Here is a 16,891-nt window from a genome sequence, read left to right as displayed (position 1 = left end):
TCCACTGCCAGGCGGTTGGGGACCCCTGCCCTACAGGATTAAATTCTTATTTGAGTTTGCGCCCCATCACTACCCTCCCCTAAGTAGTTCTAAAGATGATCTTCAATTTAGAAATGAGCTGTTTTAAGCAATAGCAAAGCCAGGGCTAGGATTAGGCCTAATTACATAAGGGGCAGTATTTATAATTTTACTGATAACAGTAACTAAAGGCACTTAAAAGTAATTTTTGTATTATCTCTATTTACTAAGAACGAACAACAACAAACCCTACAAACCAACAAAGAGAAGAAAAACATAAATCCTTATCCATGAGAAGAGGTACCAAAATATACCGTACAGTTCACGTGAACATAACAAGCATACAGAAAATAATGTTGAACTACCAATAAGTCCATAAAGTTACAAGTATTTGTATACCACGCATTTTTTCCTTGGTTGAGTCCTATTTAAACAGCAAGAAAATTCTTCTGAAGTTTTAAACCCCTTCCTTCAGTTATTTTCAATAAGTCTCAGAAAATCTTGGAGCAATGCCTAAACTCTAGCTTTAAATGTTATTTACCACTTCTAATTTTAGAGTTAATTTCTAAAAAGCTTACCTTAAATGCAATTTTTAAACCTCTCATTACCAACCCACTATTTCTACATACTCTTTAAATCCTACCAAATGAGACAGTGTAATTACCAGAAAGTAAACAAGCACATTTCTTTAAGTAAACAACTGAGTATGCTATTTTACTCTGTTGTTCAGAAACAGCCAAAGTTTGTAAGGACTGTAAATTTTATATTATACAGACTATAGATGTTGAACAGTGACTATAAATTGTGTTCATTCTAACATTGCCAAATTTCTTTACGTTCAAGAACAGTTCTCTATTAAATTGTTATTAATTAGGGGATAACATTTAAAATAAGGTAAATAATTCTGACAAAGAAACTGAATAATAAAGAAGATCTAATTTTTAAAAGGGTAAAAATGTTAACAGGAGACAATGTACACAAGATGCTCAACATCATTATTCATTAGATTTAGCCTATGAAATAAAGCACATCTAAAATATGCAAATCAAAACCATGAAACACCACTTCACACCTACTAATACAGCCATAAAAAATTAAAAAAGAAAATAACAAGTGTTGTTGAGTATGTGGAGAAACTGGAACCCTGACACATTACTGGTGGTAATGTAAAGTGGTGCAGCCACTGTAGGAAAGTTTGACAGTTCTCCAAAAAAAGTTAAACATAGAGTTAGAAAAAGATCCTGCACTTCCACTCCTAATTATATACCCAAGAGAATTGAAAATATAATTTTACAGGAAAACACATACAAAAATGTTCACAGCAGCATTATTTATAATAGCTCAAAGGTTCATCAACTGATGAATACATAAACAAAAAATGGTATATCCATACAAAGGCTGGAAAGGAATAATCCATCCTATTAAAAAAGGATAAAGAACTGACACATGCCACAAAGATAAAATTTGAAAACATCATGCCAAGCAAAAGTCGATCATAAAAGACCACGTATTGATATAAATGTCCATAAAAGGCATCCAATGGAGACACAAAGTAGGTTAGCACTTGCCAAATGCTGAAGGGCAGAAGGGGGAATGATTGACTGCTATATCAAACGTAAATATATTGTGACTCAAGCTTTCTCTTCTCACCACTGCCTTTTCTTCTGCCATAGCTTACAACAACCTTCCTCCTGGATAGTCAGAACTTTGAATATTTCATTCAATGAAATTTTGCCATGCACTACAATATGCCAGAATCACACCGATTTTTTACTATTTTTCCCTTAACATTCCTGAAAGAACACTTCCATTTTTTCATTAATTTACTAGAAAGACTGTTATTTTAAGCCTTAATACCATTTAGGCTGATAACTTTGAAGATTAAAAATGTAATTTGACGAAATTTATTAAATGGTGCTTTATGTACAATTAGGATCAACATTTATCAATAAGGACAAATAATTTTTTCATTAAATCTATTAACAGAAGCACTATTTCTATATACTATTATACTAAAATACCAAAGGAAGTAGTTTCTTAGGCACATATGATTATATTTATATAAAGATCAACCAAGCAAACCTAGTACACCAGTGAGTGGTTACCCTGGGGGTGGGGGCAACTTGAAGGGCACCTGAAGGAAGCTTTGAGTCCTGGTAATGCTATTTCTTGATCTGAGTACTAGTTCAATGTGTTTTCAGCTTGTGATAATTTACTGAGCTATACATTTATAATCTGTGCACATTTCTGTATGTAATTCATACTTTACTGACAATTCGGGAAGAGGAGAAAAGGAGCCTGTCCGAGGATTCGCAATACTCTGTGAGCTCTCCGTAGACCTTTGCATGGTTTATCACTGTATTCACCCCAACACTTAACAGTGAGTGGCACCTTACTAGCGCATGCTGACTGGCAGGCATGGATGTGGAGCTCTAACAGAAACCTACCTGAAGAAATGGCTGCTACCTTAATGCCATCTTAACCTACCAGATAAACTCACATTTATACCAAGTATTCAAATGACTTTATAAACCGCTAAATAAACATACAAGCTAGACATGTAGCCACATGCAGATGACTACCATATCTGTAAAAGCGACAGTGATGATGGATGGCTCCACGAGTGATCAGCAGCAGGTGGCATCCCCATCACTACTCAGCAAAAGGAGCACATAAAACATGGAGAGAATGGAAGAGAAACAGGGCTTTATAAAGTAAAAATGAAAAAAGCAGCTCTCTCTTACTGATCTAAAAAGCAAGGAGGTGTGAGGGATCAAAAACCTTTCAAAAAAGACTGCTATGGCATGGGCTGTAAACCTATAAGTGTTTGATTTCTTTTCATGCTTCATAAGGTTCTTTTATATATATCGATGTTTCACAATAAAAATGAATATTATGGTTCTATAATCACCAATTTTAAAAAGAAACTGTAACAACAGTACAAGAAAAACAAAAGATATCCAACTTTTATCTCTTTAGAAATATGAAATGTTTAACATAACCTATGATACTTAGCATAATGTACTGGGTACAAATAGGTGTTTAATAAATGTTTGTGGTACATATGAAAAAAAATGGTATTGTGATCCTACTGTAATTTCCAGAATATCTTTTTCTTCTAAGGCCAACTGGCATATCCAAAAAATGGAATATTCCACACTAAAAAGTCAGTGAAATCAAATGTGCAGACACTGAAAGTGACAGAGACATGCCTACAACCCAGGGACGCATGCTGTCAGCAGCCTGCTTGGCTCTACTAGCCCATGAGCCACCAGAGCTCTCTCTCTCAGGCTGAGAAGTTCCAAAGCTATGCTTGCTTATGATGATGGGAATGAAGAAGCCTGGAGCAGGGCATACCAGGGCAGGGATCATTCTATTCAAGAGAGCCTGCTTTAATGTAGGTCTCATCATGAGGTCCTCCTCTCCTGCAAGAATCATGAGAGCCAAGAGGGAAATATATTAAGCATTTCTTCCATACCATTATCAGAATGTTCCATTATGCAAGTGTTTAACTGCTAGATTAATTTAATACCACTCAATGAACGTGTCAAGCCATGACAGGTGTAGGGTCTGAAGACACAATGTTGAACATGACTGGTGTTTTGACCTCACTAAGTCTGCAGTTTAGCAAAAAAAGAAAAAAGAAAAAAAAGACAATCAAAAGAATTACAATTATAATGTTCTAGTTGAAGATTAAACACACACATTTGCCTCTTAAATGCCCCTTCCAAAACCCTCTTAAATGTAAATGTTAGTAAAATTTTGTTAATTTTAAGAGAAAAAACTACAAAGACAAGTAACAGGAGAGGAAGCAGCAACAAAATCCTAAAAGCTAGAAACAGAATGACAGGTGGCAGAATCCTAAACCAGAAAGCAGAAAAGCAACCTGTCTCACACTATATCCCCAAAATGTTCAGGAATTTGTGGTACCAGATACTGGTGGAAGGAGTGAAAATGAGATTTAAAAGCAGAAAGAAAGGTTGGAGATGCAGTTAAATACAAACAGCTCCCAGAATTCCCATTAGAAGACTGCAGGTTTATTCTCTGAACAGGGTAAAGCAAAGAGTTTGGCCTGGAGACACCAGAGTTTAGGAGAAAGGGGAGCATGTCGGAAAAAAGTGATTCATATATTTATTACTAAATGTTGAGAGCTCCCAGCAGAATAGCAACAAGGCCTATTCTCTAGGGAAACTGACCAGAGAGAAAAGACCTAAAGACACTGTAACTTTAAAAAAGAGCCTAGTCAGGTCGTGCTGTGGTACAGGAAAAGCTCCATCAAGCATTTTGAGCAGCTTCCAAACTGCTTTACAGACCATGTACTCTTAACCAAGCAGACAAGATCGCCACGCACCCAAAAAAAAAGCTTCTACCATAAAAGATCACAAAAAAAGACCAAAGCAAGGAGAGTAAATGCAATGCAAAGGAAATAATTATGCAGGAAGATGAAAACTTTAAAAGAAAAAACTTTCAATACTCTCAGAGAAACGAGAAAAAAATTAGAACCATAAAACAAAAACAAGGTGCCATTTTAAAAAGGGGGGGATTAGAGAAGAGTTTTTTAAAATTAGGAATGTTAATAGAAATTAACTCTATCAAAGAGTTAGAAAATAAAACTGAAAAAAATCTCATAGAAAGTAGAGAAAAAGACATGAAAAATATGATTTAAAAAATTAAAGAATGAGTAAATTAAGTCCAAGATCCAATGAGAAAAGGGGGGAAAAAAAAAATCAAAGCACAGAAAAATCAAGTAGATACTTTAAAAAATTTCCCAGAGCTGAGAGACATGAGCTTCCAGAAAAAAAGCCCACTGAGCACCTGACCAAATGGATGAAAATAGATCCACACCAAGGGAAAACAGTGAAATTTAAGAACAATGGGGACAAAAGGAGGCTCCTAAAAGCAGAGAGGGGGAGAGAGGAGGGGACAGAAGGAGAGATGGGGGGAGAGAGAAAGAGGGAGAAAGGGAAAGAGGTGGGAGGGAGACGGGGGAAGAGAGAGCGCATGCCCATGCATGAGCATGCCACATCTAAGAATCAGACGTCTAACTGGCTTCAGGATTCCTAATAGCAACAGTGGAACTTTAGGAAGGCAATGAGGCAAATGCCTCCAAAATTCTAAAGAAAAATGTTTCTGATGCACAAGTCTAAATATTTTTCGAAGATTTTTTTTTTTTAAGATTCTTGGATGTCCAAAGTTTAAAAAAAGAAAAGTTAATGTCCCATGTATTCTTCCTCAGTAAAACACTGGAGGTGTGTTCCATAAAAATGAGGCAGTAAACTAAGGTGTGACTCAAGGAAAGGTACCCCAAATAAAATGATAGGGGAAGGATATCCCCAGGATGACAACTAAACAGCAGGCCTTGAAAGCAACCTTCTAGAATGGGTCAAAAGGCCAGGAAAGATCTCTACTCTACCCTCCCCCGCCGCCCCCCCGCTCCTTCCAAATGAAATCAAGAAAATACCTGATCTGTTTGAACATATCAAAAAAACTATTAAGATTATTAGGTGAGAGTCTAGGGATGAATTAGTGCTCTTGGCGAATTTATGATAGGTACAGAGAAAATTAAGCAAATGGAAAAATTAACTTTAGAGAAAATAAAGTACTGTTCAGGCAAAGCAAAGCAACCATAATATACTACGTATCTCAGCTGTGAACAGTGTTTATTATTTTAAATTACTGTAAATGCCAAATATTGATCTAACCACATTATAGATACAACTGTATTAGAAAAATGGAGAGACAGGAAGAGTGAGGATATGAAGTTGTGGGAGCTAAATCCTTATATTCCATACTGTTAAGTCAATTTTAAAAAATGCTGAAAACTGAAAAATTAAGAAGTAGCACACTATAAATGTTACTTAGCTACAGGGATAATAGCAAAACAGCAAAAGAAACAGCTAAAAGAGCAAGGAGCAGGCAGGTAAGCAGAAGATTACTGTTGGTAAGAAGCCTAAAAGTTCTATCTGACTCTAACCTTTATATGTATATAACTTTGAATAAAAAAAAAAAAAAAAGAAAGAAAAGTAAAAAAATGCGTGTGTGTGTGTGTATAAACATGATTATAAAATGTGTCACAAAAGGAGAATCTCGTGCTCAGGGAAAACTAACCTAAATTGGGGAAGGTGGAGGTACACAAACTCCTCTCAGGACAGACTATCTAATCTAAGATGGGGGGCTAGGAGACAGGGGGCATCCCAGGTAGAGGAATAGAGGGGAGGCCTCCAGGCCAGGGAGGATGATGCATTTTAGAAACAACAAATCACAAGAGTCCACCCTGCCCCCCAAGTCCTTGTCTCCCGTCTCTCTTCAAGGCCAGACTCAAGTTTTACCTTCTCGGAAGCTTCCCAGAAGTGTGTGGAACCAGGTGATCTCTTCCATTCCAAAATGATGTCTTTTACCTACTATCCCATTCTCTAAATTACCTACTATCTCATTCTCTGAATTAGTATTATATCAATACCATAATACATTCTTATTGATTAGAGTCACTCAACAGTTACTTAGTGAGTACTTACTGTATACATAAAATTGTGCAACGCACTATTAAGTAACAAGGAAGAAGAAAAGACTGGAGAGAAAGAGAACAAAGCAGCAGTCCACAGGTACTCAGTAAACTTTTATCCAGGAAGGCCTGTGGCACATCCTTTTGCATTCCATAATGGTATTTAAACATGTCAGTTGCTACTTCATCAAATAATCTTACAACTGTTTTTAATCACTATATGGTAGAATTTTCCTTCATCATCAAATATTCTTTTGTGATATCACTGTAGTATTTGAAAGTCAGTCTATATTGTTTAAAGGGAAAAAGTTTATTTCTCAGAAATAATTCCAGCATTCAGTAGGAACAGCTAAATAATAATTTAAGCAACCTTCTTAGAGAAATACAAAATCAGTCTTAGAAGGTATATCCTGGTAACTGCTGAGATCCTTTTAAACACAATTACAAATTCTCGCTTAAATATTTTCACTGAAATATAAAGTCTTAAACTTAAAATGGCATTTGGATTACATTAAACCAATGCGATCCACAGAAAATAAAAGATACTTTAACCTTCCCAAGAATAGATGCTAATACAAGCCAATAATTACCTTTCATGCCTAACAATTTATTTTCTCCCTCTCTACTCAATCATTTTGGCCAGAGCTGAATTGTGACCAAATGGCCATAAAGCTCACAAGGTCTCATAACTGTGATCACCTCAATTAATCCAGTCACCTAAAATGAAATTGGACCAATGTGTTTTAAGAGCATTAATGCTGCCTACTCTAATATGCCATGACTGAGTGTAAGCACTTTAAAATACTATATATGAAAATGCAATTTAGTGACACAAAGACAAAAATGTTGAAAACAATCACCAATCGACTTTTAATCATGTAAGATCTCCAAGTAACTCTCAAATCATACTTATGCTGTTTCTATCGTACCATGAGATTTTCTAAACTTCTGAAAATGCAACTACTAAAAGCAATGAATAATACTAGAAATCAAAGAGCCAGCTTCTTTTTAAAAGCTTAACTTTTGAAATTAATATTTTCTTGCATTTGTATTATTAATTTTTTACCATGATAAACAATGTTTGTTTGAAGCTGACCAGAAGGTTAAGACTTACAATGTTTTTACTACTGCAAAATTACAAAACGGTATTCAGTACTTATCAGTGAATCATTCTTTTAAAATATACTATCGAGATATTTTCTGTATTTTTAAACCATGCATAATTTTCTTCTTTTGGCATAAACCTACCCATTTATATTTGACATTGCTTTTAAAATTATTCATCATGAGAGAAATTTGCTAAATCATCAACAGAACACTATCTCACTGGATCAAAGCCACCAGCTTCTACACACATACACACACACACAAATTATAAAACTGCAAGAAGTCAAAATTATCTAGTCCAACTACTTCATTTTACAAAAGAAAATGAAAGCTAGAAGGTTAAAGTTCTTGCCCACAGTCACACAACTACTTTAATGACAGCAGTTGGACTATGACTGATTAAATGTTTTAATAAAGACCTTTTATTACCTTCTCCTGCATCAGTCTCTACTTAGACAGGGCCCAAAGTGAACCTTCCAGACACTGAAGCCTACATTACAAGCTTTAAAATAGCTTATTAACACAAGTTGTATGGAAAGTTTGGACACAATAAAGCTCCTAAAATGCCAAGTTCCAAAATACTAAGAACATTACATTCTTGATTCCCTGGTCTACAAAATTTCATCTAAATTTAATAAGGACAAAGTAAATAAAAAATAAGTGAATAACAAAGTAAATAGCAAAGTAAGCACTGAATTCTAAAGAGAAAGGATTGTGACGGTTAAAGGGGCTTGGATTTTTACCTGTCGTTGCAATTTTCATACAATTGTATTCACTGTTAAACCTTAATGTTTAAGGTGAATATGGGCAATAGATATATGGGTGTTATTTCACACTGTTCTTTTCATTTTTGGTAAGTTTGAAATTATTTCCAAATAAACGTTTTTAAAGGTTTTTTTTTAAAGTGAAACATGATCGTGAAGAGAAAAACTGGAAAATAAAAGAGCTCGCTCTACCATTTTTCTTAAAAAGTATCATTTAAAATGAAAGAAAAAAGACACTATGCATCTGTCAAACCTATAGAACTTTACAATAGAATGAATTTCAATTTTTGCAAAATTAAAAAAAATCATTTAGGTGGCAGGCAGTACCCAGGATGATAGGGAGAATGTGACAGCATCATCTAACTGTACTATAAATGTATGAAAACCACCCCACTGAAGAGGGTGTGGGGAAAATGTGCTGACCTAAGTAACTTTGGAAACGGGCAGTCTGTACAACTAAAGGCAAAAGAAACTACATATACACCCTGTCCTCTAGTTGATAAAACTGTTTTCCACAAGGGTATGGGTTAACAATTCTGACACTGCTATACATATATATTAGAATTGAAAAATTAAGTAAATGGGTAAGTGGGTGGAGGGAGCCACTTACCCATTTACTCTCATTGTTGGAGTGGGAGTTTACAAGAGGGGAAGAGGCTACAGTGATTCATGAAGTAACAGAGTTGGTTAGTTTAATATAGATACAGATGGTTACATATAGAAATGTTTAGAAACATATTTACACACGTATTTCTTTATTCTGTCAGTTTAGAAGGCCTAGAAGAAATGACACCCTAGTAGCAATGAGCAAAAATCTTGGTATCAAATATCATTCTCTGATAAAAGGAACCAGGGCTCCTTGGAGAAATCAATCGCTAATTCTAAAACAGCGCAAGAAATATGCATGATGAACCTGGTGCCAAAAAGTAAGGAACTGCTTTAAAAAAACTCACAATAATGGAGCTATGTCAAAGAGATACAGGTGCCAACTGAAAGAGCTCCCAATGGCCAAAGCTGGAACAATTTAAGCAACAAAATAAAGTAGCATTAGATTGTAACTTAAACCATAAATGAGTCCATACTGATATCACTGAATAAATAATGGAGAAGAGACAAATGTCCCATGCAGAAAAATTCCAAATAATTTATGTAGCTATTCTGCCCCCAATAAGGTGGTAGAGTGGAATTCTCCAATCCTTAAGTGTGCATTGTGCGTAGTAACTTCCTTCCAAAGAGCAATGTATGAAAAGGGAAGGGGAGTAATATCACAGTAGAGAAACCTGACAAACACTACTTCAATCAGGTGATCGAGGTCAGCATAAACAGTAATAGTCATGTTGACAGTATGCATTCTTGATATAGGATGAAAATGGCGCTTTACCTCTACGTCTTCCTCCCCAAAACCCACAACCCCAGTCTAATTAGGAGAAAAGCATCAGACAAATCCCAAGTGAGGGACATTCTACAAGTATCTGACCAATACTCCTGAAAACTATCAAGATCATGAAAAACATGGAAAATTTGAGAAACTATCACAGCCAAGGGGAGCCCAGAGAGATAAGATGATCAAACATAAAATGTTAATCTGTACGGGATCCTGGAACAGAAAAAGAAGGTTGGATAAAAACTGAAAATCTGAATAAAGTGGACTTAGTTAATAATAATGTATCAATATTGGTTCATTGTCTCAAATGTACCATACAAACATTAAGGTGTTAGCATTTGAAACTGGGTCTGGGGTATTTGGAAATTGTACTACCTTCTCAATGTTTCTGAAAATCTAAGTTTATTTTTTTAATTTTAAAAAATAATTTTATAGCAATAATTTTATAAAATAATTTTAAAGAAAAGGAAAAAATAAGAAAAAAGCCTTAAGAGTGCACACCAAGCTTGACATAAAAGAAATCGAATTTTCCTTTCCAGTTACTGTTTGACTCTAGTATGTGAAAAATGTATATGTGTACTATTAAACAAGAAATGTTTAATTTTAAATGTTATATTTAAGCACTGAGTGATAAAAATGAAATTGGTATTAAACAGAACTCATTCTCTTAAATGCTTGTATTTCTATTCATAAACTATACCATCTCCAGAGAGACCAAACCACACGCAAGCCTCTGATTAACTACTAACTGATATTACTGCAATACACAAATTTAAAAGAAAAACTATCCAAGATTATCCTAAATTGCTCGGGGGAGGGGTGGAGTGGGCATCCACAAATATACATGTGAAAGGAACTACTTTAATCAGTAAGGAAATATTCCACTAGGAATGTTCTTAAATTCTATCAGTATTTAATGCTAGTACTCAGAACTTTTAATATAAATTGTGTTATTCAGAAAAAATGAGTCAGTCTTAGAGTAACAGCAGGATGTGCTAAGTGATGTCTGATAACACTCTCCTGGTAAAGGCAAGCATACATACTGTACTTTTATCTAGATAGCCACTGGAAGCAATAATAATAAGTGGAGTATGTAAAGAAAAAAAATTACAACTGGAGAATGTAAATTCGATACATATTTACTAATTGCCTAGCATATTGGCAAAAATAACAGAATAAAGATAAGACTATCAAGCTGATTTACAGTATTAATCTCTAATTAAATTGTTAAAAGCTGCTTTATCTAAGTGGGCATCATCCACTATTACTAAGAATATGGTTCCACTAAGCAGTTGTATTTGTTCAAAGATAACATAATACTAAATCACTAAGAAAACGAAATAATTATTTTAAAGCCCTAAGAACAAATAAATCAGAGGATGTCACTTGAATCTCTTCAAGCCTTCCTCTTTTTATTAATAAAAATACAATTTAATATAAAGTCATATTTAATATAAAGTAATATAATTGCTGTCTAGGATAAAGTAATTTGAAGTTGTGTGCAGGCAAACTAATGGGTGGCACCAGTTTAGATGCCAGGATTTCCTAGAGCACCTCAAATGGGCCTTGATTTCTACCCAAACCAGGGAGTTCTGTCATGTTTCCAGGGCAAAGATAGAATGATTGAACCAATTAAATCCCTACTAAGAAAATAGTCACCAGTAGGACCAGGTAAGAAAATAAGAATAGATCAAAAGCAATCTATCCTATCACTGCTACAAAAAACACAAAGTACTCAGTAACCTCGGTAAGTTGCAGATCTGCAGCTCCTGATACTCACAAATCCTGTTTCTCTATTTCCAACAGATTATAAAAGTGCTATCCTGATATATTTCTCCAGTGACAATATCTACTTAAAACATATCATTATTATTAGAGTTACACACAAAAATATTTATGGATGAAATGTCATCATTTCTAGGATCTGCTTCCAAGTGGTGGGGAGTATAAATGAAACAAGATTAGCCATTTGTTGATAACTGTTGAAGATGAGTAATAGATGTATAGGGTGTATACTATATTTTTGTATATATTTGAAACTTACATAGTAAAAGTTGAAAACGCAAATAAATATTAAGAAATTATTCTACTACAACTTAACAATGAAAAGCAAATAACCCAATTCAAAAATGGGCAGAGGAGCTGAATAAACATTTCCCTAAAGAAGATACACAAATGATTAATAAGTACATTAAAAATGCTCAATATTACTAATCATTAGGGAAATGCAAACCAAAACTACAATGAGATACCACTTCATATCTATTAGGATGGCTTTATCAAAAAGAAAAACGGAAAATAACAAGTGTTGATGAGTATGTGAACAAACTGGAGCCCTTAGGCATTGCTGGTGGGAATGTAAAATGGTGCACTGCTATGGAAAACAGTATGGCAGGTTCTCAAAGAATTAAAAATATCATTACTATATAAACTAGCAATTCCACTTCTGAGTATTTATCCAAAAGAATTTAAAGCATGGACTCAAGAGATATTTGTATGCCCATGTTCATAGCAGCATTATTCACAATGATCAAAAGATGAAAGCACTCTTAAGTGTCCATTTACAGATGATTGGATAAACAAAATATAGTATATACATACAATGAAACAGCATTCAGCCTCAAAACAGAAGGAAATTCTGACACATGCTACAATATGGATCAATCAGAACATTATTTAAATGAAATAAGCCAGTCTCAAAAAGACAAATACTATGTGATTCCACTTAGAGTAATCAAATTCATAGACAGAAAGTAGAATTGTAGCTGTCAAGGGCTGGGGAAGGGAGAAATGAATTAATATCTAATGGGCATGGAGTTTCAGTCAGGGAAGATGAAAAATTTCCGGAAATGGATGATAGTGATTGTTGCCCAATAACGTGCGTATTTAATGCCACTGAAATGACTATACACTCAAAAATGGTTAAAATGGTAAATTTTATATATATATATATATATATATATATATATATATATATATATATATATACACACACACACACACACACACACACATATATATAGACATACCACAATTTTTTAAAAAATTTAAAGAAATAATTCTACGTCATCTTCTCAATATTTATATAAAAGTTTTCTCTGATCATTGGCCATATAGGCCATAAATCAGCAAAATAACCTTAAAATTTTGATATAACACTCTAAGGGACGTTTCACGATATAACTAAAATGACCTTTGAAACTAAAAAAATTAAACCACATGGACTTTATTTACTCCTTCCTCCAAGATCCTGACTATCTGAACATGAATGTGGGTTGGCCTACCAGAGATGAAATTCTTTCTCTTCCTCCACAATCCTAAGAGAACTTATCCATAAAGGTATCATTCTCAAAGCTGCTTCGCAATATCATCAAACCACAGTATAAACTTATTAGTGAGGCTCACAAGCAGGCAACTTCTTTGACAGGAAATGAGTCAAGTCTAAAACTAAACATTCTATGTTTAAACCTGTATTGCAATGTCATAATTGCCCACTTAGACTGGATCCAAATCCAAATATCTTAAAACATTTCAAGAAGTATTTTTGCAAAATTAATGATACAGGCAAAGATCTATTCTATGGAGGCAAAGCGGGCTTGCAATGGATGAACAGAAATGTCCTCAAAAAGAGCAACACAAAGGTCTGAGCCTACACACACCTTTCTCAAACAGTGCTTCGGAATATTTGGACACACAATCTCAATTTCAAAATGCAAAAAGGGAGTAAAAACTATAAAACTGCAAGAAATCTATGAGCCCAGCTTTCTGTGTAGTCTGTCATGATGTAAATTCAAGTTGAGCACTTACAGCACTACCAATAAAAAGACCTTAAGGGCAAAAATGTTTGCATTTATGAATGAATCATAGTTTTCATTACATTTACTTCAATAGAAGACCAGCTCAGTTTGATTAACCAGATCAGAGAGAAGTCAGAATGCCCTTTCGTGACAACCAGAGTATCATACCCCTGTCAAGTTGCCTTGATAATTCACCAACATTCTGTAATTCAAAAGCCTTTTACATATGTATATTCTCTGATCAAACATTTCCACATCCAGAAATTTATACCAAGGAAATAGATAAAGATACATGTAAAAGAAACTTCAGTGAATGAAAAAAAAATTATAAACATCCTTAGTGCCTAACAATGAACAATTGGTTAAATTACGATTTGGCCATAAAATTGCATGCTATGCAAATATAAAAATGTGAATCCATCTTGTTATACAGCTATATTGTGTTTCTTTCTATATACATGTGCATGAATACATGTGCGAATTTGTGAATGTACATGTCTGTGACATGATACACATGGACGCATATGGGTATGTAAACATACACATGTGCATGTAGGTACAGAGTGTGTTTAAGTATAATCAGGGGCCCATGGAATTGCATATGTGTGTATAAAGATGTGCCGTATATGTATGTGTGATATATATATCTGCTAATGCATACGCCTATATTTGGACCATGAGCCTGTGTGTTCAGTCGGTATTTATCCTTGTAATCACTGCTTAGAAGCTGCGACCTTGAGCAAGTTGCTGAGCCTCTTGGAGTCTTGACTTTGTCATCTATACAATAATACTAAACGCTGCCTCACAGGGGTTTTGTGAGGATTAACTGAAGTAATGGATGTAAAGCACTTAGTACCATGATTGGTGCTCAATCAATATTAACCTTCCTTATCTGTCTGTACACATGTATATTGATCTATACTTATGAATATTTACATAGCTATAAGCCCACAAAGATACACATTAAAATATTAACATTGGTTATCTCTGGGTTATAGGATTTTGTTAGGGTTCTTTTTTTTTTTTTGGCTTTCATATTTTCCAATTTTTCTAGGAAGGTTATTTCTTGTTTCACTCTTTTTTGAAGCTTATTTCTTCAAAATAATGATTTTAAAATAAAGATGACCTGTCTCTAACATACCCTAATTCTGCATATTTAAAGCTCTTAAATACTATGCCAAGGAATGCATAATTTTGATATTCCACCAAATTTTTTGTATTTTAGCAGTACGTGAACATTACCTAATAGCTCAAGAAGATGGCAGTATAAAGAAAAGCCACAGCTCTGCTTGTTTGCCTTATCCAAGGCAGGATGAAAGGAATAAATTAAATCACACTATGGGAAAGAGCTGATTTTAAAACACCTTGGTGGCAATTGAATGGAACCTGTCATTTGTATTTTATTAAAGCAGGAAGGAACCCTAAGCCTTACCCAAGGTCATACAAAAAAAGCATGTGCCAGACCCCCAGGCTGTAAGAAATCTAAAGACTAGACAGCATTGCCACAATTTGGGCGTGTATATGAAGCCAAGAAGCTAAATTCTTAACCAGTCATTTCAGGAGTCCGGCTGGAGGAGGGAGGAAATTACAACACAGAGCTGATGACAGCAAAACAAAACAATAACTGGCCGCACGCACCAGGGTTAATTCAGATGTGTTAATCGCATTGTTTTTCCTTATTTCTAAAATATAAAACTGCAGATCACCTTCGATAGATTTCACAGAAGCAAGATTGACATTTTATGCAAATTATACTCAAAGCATTTGAAACACGACAAAACGCACGCAGTTATTTGCGGTCCAAATCGACATCAGTTACTACCTGGCTCAGTTCCCACGATTACGACGTGTTAAATACCTCTAAAAACCCCTGCAAAAGGTCTCTCAATTTCAGAGGGAAAACCGAGCCGCAGATTGTGGCGAGTGAATCAAGCAGCTCTTTTCCCTGGGGCCTCAATTTATAAATCATACCCTAGCTAATAATCCAATCATCCCCTATATATTTCCTCCCCAGCTATGCTATTAAATCTCGTTAAACGTCATTTCCAAGCTATTAAAACACACACCCTACAGCCTTCATCGTAGCTCGACATTCTGGGGCTTCACCACAGTTGAACACACTGCCTTTTCCAAATTAACTGCAAAATGCGGCCTTGTCTCTCGCCTCATTCTTGACTTTTGTCTTAAAACGGAGGCGAGGGGGATGGGTTTCGACACACAAACGAGGCTCTGAAACCCTGAGTAATCGCATCTCGCCGCGGGAAGCTGTCGGAGGCAGCGGCAGCGATGTTAATCTTTTCTTACCACCTAGTTTCTTTTTCCATTTCATGCTTGCCATTTTTTTTTTTTTTCCTTTCCACTGACATCAAACCAAAGGTGGAAAAGGAAAACCGAATGTCCCTAGGTCGATGCCTCCTGAGGGTCGCGGGTTGACTCGGGGACCCGCCCGCCGTGGGCAAAGCAGGAAACGCGGCGGGGCAGAGGTTCTTCCACCGCCCGAGTCCCGCCCGAGGTCGCGGAGGGCCGGGCCCCGCCCGCGGCGGCCTCGAATCCGAGCCCGGGGCCCGACCCGCCCGCCCGCCCGGGCCCGGCGCGGCCTGCCAAGCCGCGGCTTCGACGTGGCCACAGGCCGGGCCGGAGAGGCCTGCAGCGGCCGGCGAGGAGGGCAGGGCCGGGGACTGGCGGGGCTCGGCGCTGCTCACCTGCTGGTACCGGCTGCCGCAGGCCGGCTCGACCGCAGCCAGCGCCGCCAACGCCAACGCCATGGCGCAGCCGGGCGCGAGAACCGAAGGGCGAGCGGACGAGCTGAAGGGGGCGCGGGCGCCGCGGCCGGGAGCTGGGAGGCCGAGGGGGACGCGCCGCAGGTAGGTCTCGATGGCCGCCGCCTCCGCTTCCAGGCAAGCCGCTCTCCTCCGGCTGCGAGTGCCGCGGCCGCTGAGGCTCCGACGCGGCCCCTGGGGAGGAGGCGGGGACCACGACGACGCTGCGCCGCCGCCCCGCCCCCGACTCGCGCCGCCCGGCCCGGCCCGGCCCGGCCTCGCCCCGCGCCGCCGCCGCCGCCGCCGCCGCCGGGGTGGGCTCCGCCCCTCCTCCCGCGCCTCCCGGGCTGAAGCGTGGGATCTGAGTCCGCTAAAAACGAACTCGTCACCGGCCACCACCGAGAGGGTGCCGCTGGTGAGAGCACCTCGTACCAAGCGCTGAGCTTCCCCTATGTGTTCTCACTAACCCTCATCACATACCCCTGACACTGGGGTCACTGCCCTTTTTTAGAGGTCGTTGGCGCCCAAGAAGGTCAACACAGCAGCGACCTGATCCCTGG

At 37.1% G+C, this 16,891-nt stretch overlaps 1 protein-coding gene across 1 annotated transcript in view; it reads right to left on the bottom strand.

Moving 5' to 3' along the window:
• NDFIP1 (Nedd4 family interacting protein 1) overlaps positions 1-16,535 on the bottom strand; it is a 41,054-nt gene extending 24,519 nt beyond the window's left edge. The window contains exon 1 of the mRNA XM_039836410.1: positions 16,275-16,535. Within this exon, the coding sequence (XP_039692344.1) occupies positions 16,275-16,337 (63 nt within the window). The 5' untranslated portion in view covers positions 16,338-16,535. The remainder of the gene's footprint in view (positions 1-16,274) is intronic.
• Positions 16,536-16,891: the final 356 nt, after the last annotated feature.

This window comes from Pteropus medius, unplaced genomic scaffold, assembly GCF_902729225.1.
Source record: "Pteropus medius unplaced genomic scaffold, Ma_sr-lr_union100, whole genome shotgun sequence".
NCBI classification, from domain to species: domain Eukaryota; kingdom Metazoa; phylum Chordata; class Mammalia; order Chiroptera; family Pteropodidae; genus Pteropus; species Pteropus medius.
The sequence above is the reverse complement of the archived record's forward strand: the minus strand, read 5'-3'. Positions and strand labels throughout refer to the sequence as shown.